The following is a 10,541-nucleotide window of genomic DNA, read 5'->3' on the forward strand; positions in this document are numbered from 1 at the left end:
TGCTAATAAGGAAGCCAGTATTAGAGATACTTAGCCTGATTAATAGTTATTACTAAGATCTAGGTACCCTTAATAATATAGTCTATTAATTATAACTTTTATTTTTATTACTATATTTCCTTAAAGCTAGTATTTATAGTATAAAGATTAGTAGCTAATTAATACTAGAGCATGCTATATAAAAATACTTAACTGGTGCTCCCTTAGATCTAAAGGGATAGCTATCCTCAGCGTAGTAATCTATCTCCACTCAGCACAATGTGGGGCAAGGCTTCTGTTCCTCGGGCACGCCTAGCATACAGTAAGCCATGTGCATCGCAGCAGAGACGAGAACCGACCATGTTATAGCAGATTCATTCCAAGTTGAAAGTGGTTACTTATAAAAGCCAATCAGGTCAACTCACTGTCAAGAAATAACATAAAAGAGTAGCTGGTCAAATCGGTCCTCCAAATTAGGTCATTTCTTTGGCCCCAAAACAACAATAGACAGACAAGATTATCCCCTCATTTATCGGTAGCGTAGCCTCGATGCGACAGTATTGTAGAACCTTGGATGGCACATGCCAGCAACAAGACCGCGGCAACTTGTGGGGCCTTGGGCAAACTCCTGGTCTCAGACCCCGTCATACTAATAATAAACTCCGTCCGAACGACTCTCAACAAAACACTCAACAGATATTGCAGAGTTTTCTCCTCTGTGGGGTTCCAAGTCAATTTGTTCTCATTTAAGAGAGCTTTTACAGATAAGAATGCTGGAAGCCGTGTGACATGTGCCGTTTACCAGTATCTTACATCTGTGACTGCATACTATCACTTTCTTTCATCAACATGGCCGACACAGGGTCTAATTCTTCAGGCTTCGTCTTTCCACCAATGGCATCAATTCTCAGTTGGAGAACCCTGGTGCTGGTTTTCATGTTGACAAATCTCAAGTCCCTACATTTCATGTGGTTTGTAAACTACACTGGCATCTTAAACACCTGCGAATCATTTCATCACTGACAGTTTAACTAGGCACGGTTCCTTCGTACTTTCACTCGCCGCCTTACCGACACTGCTCCCGAGAAACATATTTCTCCTCGATGCATTTTCCTCCCTGCAATCAGCGCCACGCGGTGTCCAGCATTAGAATGCGATTACAATCTCCACAAGTCAAACTCAACATACTTCACAGACATGGACATGTCTCGTGGAAACTTTAGCCTCCTTCTCTTCGGAAGGGCTTTCAATCCGATACCAGGACCAACACATTTCACTATGATTCTGGGCGGGACAACCTGTACATGGCGCAAGGAGATCAAACCATACGCTCGATACGAGCTGTGGACTCGGGTTCTTTCTTGGGATGAGAAATGGTTATATGTGGTGACTCATTTCGTCAAGCCTGGTGTTTTCCACCCAACCGAGTTCGTGCTGCAACCTAAGAAAAGGTGCAAGACAGCCATGGGACATGATAAAACAGAAGATGATATGCTCAAATCTGTTTATGCATCGTCTGTTGCTCGCTATGTCTTCAAGAACAATAGACGCACCATACCACCAGAGGAGGCTCTCCGAAAATGCAACCTGCTTCCTGATGGTGAGACTAGCTTGGCGGATATTGAGAGCACTAGGGCGAGTAGTCTTGCGATTGGAAGGCTCGAGGCAGGCTGGGAAGCTGTTCATAAATGCCTCCAGCCAACAGGACCTGCTTTGGGTTGGTATCATAGCGCATATTAACGGATTAGTTACTATCTATGCTATGCCTGGTACTGATCAGGAACTCTATCAATCGCTCACCTACCAAAAGCTGTATCCATGACAATGGGGATCACTAGGATTGTACTACAAGTCGAATTCACAGTTCTTTTCTTCGTCAAGATACACAATCGTTAATCTCTTGTATTTATGTAGCCCTGATGGAAACAAGTGCTTTGATAGTAAGTAGGCAGGCAAATACTGAATTCTTATACCGTGTCACGTGATATAGCTTGAACGCTATTTCATTTGGCCGAAGTTCCATGCCTAACTATCTTCTCCTTCTTGCATTAACATTGTAATGGAAGCAGGGGATCCCTTACCTAAGAAAAATAGTCGCGTAGCCGTCGGATGGTAAGTTCAACTTCGCGAATCCCGACCAGCGGCTGACTCGGATAGTACTGCATGCAGAGGTAGGTGAGATGCTAGATTGAGGCTTTGGTGAGATGCTGACGGGGGCAGTGCGCCATGTACGATGTATGTTTTACTTAAGGGCACAAGGGCACTCAATCCCACTAATTTATTCAAGGTGACAAAGAACTACCCTCATGTTCGGCATGCGTCAAGGCGGGCATAGACTGTGAGCGCGCTCTACAAATCCGGTTCCGACCGGGCCTTGGCCTTTCGACTGAATATACCTTCTCCTCCGATCAAACCTGGATTAGACCTAGAAGATTTTGTAGGCTACGCAACAGCTACCTCTCGAAGCATAAAGCTGACGACTTTAGTGGAATACATCGACGAAACTGATCGAGTGTCACAGGATTATGAGGACCCGGGACAAGAAGAGTGAGCTGAGCGGGTTTCTATCCTAGAGTATGCTAACAGCTCCAGAACATCGCTGGCTGAAGACTTGACATTCGTTCCTGATACCACAGAACTGGATCAACATGCGTCTGCACTGGCGCACATATCACCGACCTCACATGTATCTCACAGCGTGGCGTCATTACCGGGAAACTCCCCAGCGAGTACACAAATGCCTCGACACCTCCGCTACAGCTCTGAGCTAGTTTGTTCCCCAGACTCACCGTATTCCCGGCCTCCGATGCAATTCACAATACGCGAGGCCGAGCTTGTCAAGAACTTTACTGAAAACATGGCTTTATGGGCTGACGCGACAGATATAAATCGCCACTTCGAGTTGGAAGTTCCCCGCCGGTCGCTGTACTTCCCTGTGCTACGATACGCAGTTTTTGCTTTCTCTTCGCGTCATTTGAATCGAGATAAGGCAGATACGTCAACTGAGGCACTGGAGTATTACAATTCTTGTCTGAGTGTTTTGATAGAGGCTGTTGATAAAGCTAGTGGACATATCGATGAGGAAACTCTTGCTGCCATTGCCATACTGCGGCAGTACGAAGAGATGGACGGTAAGTCTGGATCCTTATCATATCTCCGCATTGACATTGATGTTGACTTTCATAGCGGAGGATATGGAGATGCACTTGACAGGTACTTCCAGGATCGTCAACTCAATGTCAGAATTTGACTTCAACGGCGGTCTCGGCGAGGCTGCAGCGTGGCTGTGTCTACGACAAGACATCTACGTTTCACTGACAAGACTGCGTCCTCTAAGGTCAAACCTAGAGAACTACCTCCAGTCTGATATCTTTCGACGCACTGATGATGCAGCCTACGCAAACAAAATGGTCTTCCTTCTTGCTCGGTCTCTGAGCTCCATCTACCCATCCGATCCATCCATCTCTAACGAAAACCTGGAGAGCATTAGACTGGAAGTTGACGGTTGGTTTGACTCCAAGCCGGCTGCTTTCAACCCAATTCTAGAAAGTGCCAGAAACAAGGATGAAGGGAAATTGCTACCCATTATTTGGGTCCTCTCACCTTTTCACTGTAAGTCACGCTGCGGGTGACCTGATTTATGCTGATGGCTGATCGGCGATATTAGCGGTGGGTTTACAATACTACCACATTGCCAAGATCGTTCTTGCAATGTCTTTACCTATTGCTACAGATTCAGTCTTCGAACAGATTCGAGAGAGCAAGAAGGTTGAGGTGAGAATTCAATTACCACGAACCCATAATGAGATCTCACTGACTGATATAGCGAACGATTCGAAACCATTTACTTCAGATCATAGCGTTGGCAAGCTCTCATGCAAAAGCCGAAAATGCGCTCTTTACAGCTCGGCATTCATTATCTGTTTGTCAGTCGCACCAATCGCCAAATGATAGTTCCTTCTTCTAACACCTTGCAGGGGGCAGCGTTTTTACCGAAAGGTTGGATCAGAATATGGTTCTCGATTTTTTACGACATATACAGGAAAAGACTGGCTGGCAAACAGATTCACTAAGTTTATCATTGCAGCAACAATGGACGCAAGACTCGAATGAGGACTGATACTTAACAATACCTAACACCAATCTATATATTTTCTCTCAAACCTATGATGCATCACAGCTTGGGCTCCTCAATGCGACGCCCAATCTCATCGAACCTGATTTGCCTTCCACTCACAAGAGCCTCTTGTAGGGCAGCACCAATCTCAACCGCCCTCACAGCGTTTGTAAGCTTGAGAGGGAGAGGTTTGTCATCCAGGCAGGCCTCAGCAAACTCATTCGCCTCCTGCACAAAAGCCATCTCAAACCGTCCGTAATAGTGAGCGGGTACCTCGCGGGTGATACCGCCAGAGTGATAGTAATTGACAAGGTTGGACTGGGGGTTTCCGTTGACTGTCAGCTTTCCCTCTGTTCCAATAACCTCTGTGGTATCCTCTTGTCCGTGGGCCATCATTCGAGAGCAGTAGTAGTACGCGATCTTGCCGCCCCAGAACTCGACGATTCCAACAGCGTTATCGTAGTCGTTGTACTTGCCCAAGTCGGGCTGCACGGCACGGACACCATGGGCCGACACGCTTTTAGGAATAACTTCATCACCAAAGAACCAGAGAGTTAGGTCGATGTCGTGCACGGACATGTCGACGAAAACACCGCCGGACCAGGCAGCGTACTCGACGAAGAAGCCTGAGGGGTCGTGCTTATCGCAAGTCTGACTGCGGATGATTGTAGGTCGGCCGATGGCGCCCTGTTGGGTCTTGCTGAAGGCATCGCGATAGGAGTCGTCGAAGCGGCGGGAAAACCCGCACATGACCTTGAGGTGAGGTCGCTTCTTGGCTTCGGCAACAACTTGGCGACACTAGGACAATCAGACTACTTGCGTGTTGAGAACTTGGACAGGTAGAATGCTCACCACTTCAATGCTTGTAGATAAAGGTTTCTCACAAAGAACGTGAAGGTCCTTCTGCATAGCTTGGATGGCCTCCTCGGCGTGAACCGAGGTTGCAGTACCAATTACGACGGCCTGGAGACCTTCCTGCTCGATCATCTTCTGATAATCATCGTAGAGCTTTACACCATGAGGCTCAAGGTTGGCCTTGGCCCAGGCCATCTCTGTGGGATCGGGGGTGAAGGCAGCCACGAGCTCTGCGCGGGGTGTTCGATTGAGAAAGTTGATGGCATGACGCTTGCCCATACGGCCGAGGCCAGCAGCAGCGATCTTGAGCTTCTGAGGTGACATGGCGATTGGTAGAGTGTAAGAATGAGAGGCCAATGGTTGATGATTCCCAAGAACGAGGAGGTACTGAACTTGCATTTATATTAATCTTTTACAACTGCTAGAAGCTTAGCAGATGTAGGTCCCCGGATACCCCTCCACCAGCTCCCCGCATCTGCATTCTCTTGGTGGATAACATTGTCTTTGAACATGGCCATCTTTCCTGCGATTTGAACCTGGCTGTTTGTTGCAAGTTTGGAATGGTAGGGTTGTTGCGGAAAAGAATGCCCAAATTCTGCATCGACTTGCTTTTCTGGGCGTCATCTATTACCCGCTGAAAAGTGGGTTAGATATCGCGGAGAGACTAGCCCTTGATGCGGATAGACTTGCCCAGTATAAGAAGATGAGTGGAGCAACGATCACGAGTCATGGTTTCATTACCCTACATAGTAATTCCTTTGACAACGGATACACTTTCCCATCCGTTTCACGCCTTTCGACCACTGACCAACGGGCTTGATTCCCATCACGCCAATCTTGCTCGTCTACCTCAACCCCATGGGGAGAGAAGCGATGTGAAGGTTCTCCGCTTCTACCCCAGAATCAAGGTTTGGCTACGCTCTAATCAGAGAACCATTTCCATGCACGCTCATTGGTGAGTGACACGATCAGCATGGTCTAGCCACAGGTTTGCCAGTCCTGGGACTCCCTAACAGATGAGGTCTTTACCTCATCACAGCTGCCCTCAACTCTGAATAACAAATATAAAAAGCCAGAGGTCACCACGTTCACTCCCTCATCCATCATCAGCTCCATCATATTCTTCATTCAATTTACCTCCTCTATACAACAAGATGGCAAAGAACGACGAAGTCTTGGAGGCGTCTCAGACGCAAGTCAGTCACGTCGAAAATGACCCTAAAGGAGGACAAGTCTTCATTGAAGACTCTGCTCCTGGTCTTTTTCTCAACCTTTGCGTTGTAGCAACCGCCATCGGTGGCATGCTCTTTGGCTACGACACTGGAGTCATCTCTGGTGTTCTCGTGGTTCTTGGAGATGACCTTGACGGTCGCCTTCTAACCCCCAGTAACAAAGATCTCATCACTGCTCTTTGCGCAGCTGGTGCGTTCATCGGAGCCATCATTGCGGGAATCACTGCCGACAAGTATGGACGAAAGCCTGCTATCTGGTTTGCCTCGGTGCTCTTCACTATCGGCGCTGTTGTGCAGGCTGCTTCATACTCGCTGGTCCAAATGTGTGTTGGTAGAGTTCTCGTTGGTCTTGGTGTCGGTTCAGCCTCGATGGTATGTTTATTTGGGCTCTGTGGCAGACCAATCTACGGTTACTAATACGCGAGCCAGATTATCCCACTTTACATTGCGGAAATTGCACCTGCTAAGTACCGCGGCCGAATGATCTCAATCGATATGGTGTTCCTAGCGACCGGTTCCCTTCTCGCCTATGCTTTCGACGCAGCCTTCTACAAAGTCCCTCATGGCTGGCGATACATGGTTGGACTGGGAGGACTCCCGTCCATCCTCCTTGGAGTTCTTCTGTTTTGGTGTCCCGAGTCACCGCGCCAACTGTGCTTCCATAATCGATCGGACGAATGTCTTCGAGTCTTGCAACGAATGTATCCGACAGCCAACGAGACCCAAGTCGCTCAGATGATGACCGATATACAATACGGTGTCACACAAGCCAAGGCTCTCAACGAAGAGATCTCAGTTCGGCAATCTCTCAAGAGTCTTGTGACTGTTCCTGCCAATCGTCGAGCGGCCATTGTGGCCTGTGGTCTCATGGCTACTCAGCAACTCTGTGGCTTCAACACCATGATGTATTACTCCAGTACCCTCTTTCAGATCGTCGGTTTCGACAACCCTATCGCGGTCGGTACAATTGTAACCGCCACGAACTGGATCTTCACCTTTGCTTCCATCTTCCTTATTGACAGAGTTGGTCGTCGTAGACTATTGCTCTGGACCATGTGGGGAATGCCTGTTTTCCTCCTACTGGCAGCTGGAGTGTTCACCAAGATACCCATTGATCGGCAAACTCTGGAACTCACAGATGACAAAGTTGGATGGCCTGCGATTGTTGTTCTTGTCTCCATGATTCTCTTTGTCGCCAGCTACGCAGCTGGTCTTGGCTGCGTGCCCTGGCAAGCCAATGAGTTCCTCCCCATGGAAGTCCGTGCTATGGGTACAATGATGATCAACATGTGCAACTGGGGGCCTAATATTATTGTCTCATCCACTTTCTTATCAATGATGCGTGGCATCTCCCCCTCTGGCACCTTTGGCTTCTATACTGCCTTGTCTTTTCTAGGTTTCGTCTTTGTCTTCTTCTGCTATCCCGAGGCTGCTGGAATGACCTTGGAGGAGATCCGCGTCGTCTTTGATCATGGATTCGGAGTTCGTTATGCTGAGGAATGGCGCAAGCAGAGGAAGTTAGGCAACGTCACCCATGGGGCAAATGAAACCGGTAAAGAGGTTGTTTAAGCTCAAGTACCACGAAATTGATGGAGGGAATGGTAGCCACAAGATCATTCCTACAGGACTCAGTTTCAGGTTATAAGTTATCTACACTAAGTCTTCCACGAGTAATCCAATTAGCATCCTTTAGCTTGTGAAGCCTGTAGATAGCGTAGCAGAAGGCCTGGTCTCAACGCAGGTATCGTAGATCCAAGACCTCGCGTGATCAAGAAATGTTCAGCAAAAAGAGAGGAGATTCCAGTGACAATACTGGCTGCGTATCGGCTGCCTTGCTTCCTGGTTAAAACACACCCAATCAGCCAGCAAGTAGTGGCGTGAGTCTGCTCTCAGTCGTTGCTTTGCTACAACACTACTAGCGTGAATAGCTGGCTAGCCTCGGAGAGTTGTCCGGAATTTTTAATTTGCTGTGGACATTCGAAATTGGCTGGGGCCTGTTCATGGAAGTCTCTTAGTAATATAGTCTAGCATTTTATCTTGTAAGTCAAGAAGCTTTCATATCGTGCTAACTAACTTTATCCCCCGCTTGCATCCCGCTACAGATCTCTCCTGGTCAGTTCCCAACCAATCCCGTTTCTGATGTTTTGTGTTAAAGAGAGTAAGAATATTATACCAGTTCCTTGCAACACGTTCCTCCGATCGCGAATCCGTTTACCAGTTGCACGCAGTCTCACCGGTAGGGTGTAAGACAATCCGTGACTTAACAAAACCGCAGCTTCCGAGATCCTCAACCCTCAAGTTGTAACATGTCTTGACGTTCTTATCCTTCCAGATGCGGTGGGCGCGGGTCTTGCCGGGGTCCACGCAGATTGTCTGGGCACGGCCACACGAGGTAAAGTCCAAGCAGCCGCCAGCCACAGTGCCACCGAGACTGCTGCCGACCTTGGTGCGTTGACAGTTGTTGCAGTCGTTGACTCTAATGTCAGAGTTGGACGAGAAGATAGTTAGGGGAGGGTCGTTAGGGTTGATGGGGGAACAGGCACGGCACTGAAGGTGTAGACCAGGTCGAATGCCGCGTTGTAATCAGGGCAAGTACCCTGTTCACAAGGCCCAGCCAGGATGACCATAGAGTCAGCAGGTCTCTCTGTGGTGCCAGCCGAGGCAGTATTGTTCCAATTGGCTGGGTCCTTGAAGGCTTTCTTATCGACGCCGTGCCAATCGATCTTATCCTCAGCATTGAGAGGTGACCATGCAGTAGACTCAGCCTTGGGGGCTGATGCAATTGGGGTGGCCGTGACAAACGTGGCCATTGTCATCATGAGGAGCTTGGTAGTGAGCATGGTTATGACTTTGGAGGCAAAAAGCTTTCAAGACTTGTTTCTGAACAGAGTTTTAAAGTAGATGATTGGCTTGGTGTTCTGAAACGAAGACTGAGGTTTGGAACGAGTAGTTAGAAGCGTAATAGGCTATAGATTTATACTTTAATTTTAGTTATATTGTTCCATCTCTCCTGAGTGTAAAAGACTTCATCAATTGAAGATTGATAAATTGCAGGAAGCGTAGGGTAACCCTCGGCTGGGTAGCGATTAGCTACCTCGCCATTCGCTTATTTCCCGCCCTGCAGAAAGATCAACCTACCGTGTTTTTACCAATTTCTCAATGGACGCAATGGCCTGACTGATTCCTTTTGGTGGATCAACGTATCAATTGTCGGTTCCAAAGTTCCCTCTCGCCATGGTGGGTTGACAAAAGGACCTCGCTAAGCAAGTCACCGGCAACAACAGCTAAAATTTCCACTAATCATAAAGCCCGGTTTTGGTAGAGCAGCTGTCAATCATGAGGGAAGCATCCGTCTTGCTGCATAAACGGCATCTATCCTTTGTCAGGTTGTTCCAGAGATCTTGTATCTGTTTACCGATAGCTACCTACCTGAGCCGCTCTTAGCCGAGCTATGGAATCAGTTATCTAATCAGTTATCTAATGTAATCCACTATCAGTCCATACACCCCCCTACCCCGCACACCTATAATAACCTTATAACAAGATCTGTAGATAACTTTAATTAATTATATAGTAACGAGTATTTATTTAATTATTCTAAGATTTTAAATACTAATTAAAGAATGCCTTTTTTACTATTAGTGTTTTTAGTAGATTTTTTTTCCTTTATTTTTATCTATTTCTTTTAATCTAATATAAGATATTCCTTTTAGCTTAATCTTATACTATAATAATCTATTTAATCTCTAGAAAAGCCTAGTTAGAGTTAAATTAAATAGGGACTCGGCCTATTTTAAAGGTAAAGAGCAATAATAAGGAAAAGACTATAAAAAACAATAACTTCTAATAGCCTTAATTATAAGCTAAGTACATCCTACAAAATAGGTTCAATTAAGATAAAGTCTTTATTATTAAATAGGGAATTAAGTAATTAGTTTAATAGTATTAGATATAAGGATAAAAGATATAAAATTCAGTCTAAAAAGAAAGTCTAAAAAAATATAAAGTAAAAAGCATATCCCCCTAAGTCTTAAAGAATCCCTATCCCTTTTATATCCCTTTACTATAGATAAGTAACTAATCTTCCTTTTAAGGCTAGACCTCTTACCCTAGAATGCTTGCTGTAATAGTTATACTATAGGGGCTTTTACTGCTACTGACGCTTTAAGAATAGCTTTTTCCTTTTCTAGGCGCTATATTTAACTATTCTTATTATTAATAGATTTTATTGCCTTTTTCAGGATATAATTAAAGTCCTAGATTAAGGGAATTCTATTCTTTTAAGCCTCTTAGAGCTATTTTTTAATATCCTTACTTCCTTAAAGTATTCTTTATATAGTCTTAGTAATTACCTATTA

At 46.1% G+C, this 10,541-nt stretch overlaps 4 protein-coding genes across 4 annotated transcripts; 2 read left to right on the top strand and 2 right to left on the bottom strand.

Annotated features, from left to right (window-relative positions):
* Positions 1–828: 828 nt before the first annotated feature.
* FTJAE_11371 (uncharacterized protein) lies at positions 829–4,099 on the top strand (the record flags this gene model as incomplete). The annotated part of the gene is made up of 9 exons (XM_037344307.1): positions 829–954; positions 1,015–1,700; positions 1,894–1,919; positions 2,421–2,526; positions 2,572–3,110; positions 3,166–3,591; positions 3,647–3,753; positions 3,806–3,905; positions 3,957–4,099. The coding sequence occupies 9 exons, from the start codon at positions 829–831 to the stop codon at positions 4,097–4,099; spliced, it is 2,259 nt and encodes a 752-aa protein (XP_037201621.1).
* Positions 4,100–4,153: 54 nt separating this feature from the next.
* On the bottom strand, positions 4,154–5,275 carry FTJAE_11372 (NAD-binding Rossmann fold oxidoreductase family; the record flags this gene model as incomplete). Its single annotated transcript, XM_037344308.1, has 2 exons — positions 4,154–4,894; positions 4,949–5,275. The coding sequence occupies 2 exons, from the start codon at positions 5,273–5,275 to the stop codon at positions 4,154–4,156; spliced, it is 1,068 nt and encodes a 355-aa protein (XP_037201622.1).
* Positions 5,276–6,105: 830 nt separating this feature from the next.
* On the top strand, positions 6,106–7,752 carry FTJAE_11373 (myo-inositol transporter; the record flags this gene model as incomplete). Its single annotated transcript, XM_037344309.1, has 2 exons — positions 6,106–6,555; positions 6,613–7,752. 2 exons carry the CDS (start codon positions 6,106–6,108, stop codon positions 7,750–7,752), a joined length of 1,590 nt encoding a protein of 529 aa, XP_037201623.1.
* Positions 7,753–8,394: 642 nt separating this feature from the next.
* Positions 8,395–9,023, bottom strand: FTJAE_11374 (uncharacterized protein; the record flags this gene model as incomplete). The annotated part of the gene is made up of 2 exons (XM_037344310.1): positions 8,395–8,657; positions 8,732–9,023. The coding sequence occupies 2 exons, from the start codon at positions 9,021–9,023 to the stop codon at positions 8,395–8,397; spliced, it is 555 nt and encodes a 184-aa protein (XP_037201624.1).
* Positions 9,024–10,541: the final 1,518 nt, after the last annotated feature.

Source organism: Fusarium tjaetaba, assembly GCF_013396195.1.
Source record: "Fusarium tjaetaba strain NRRL 66243 chromosome Unknown NRRL66243_c0000280, whole genome shotgun sequence".
NCBI lineage: Eukaryota > Fungi > Ascomycota > Sordariomycetes > Hypocreales > Nectriaceae > Fusarium > Fusarium tjaetaba.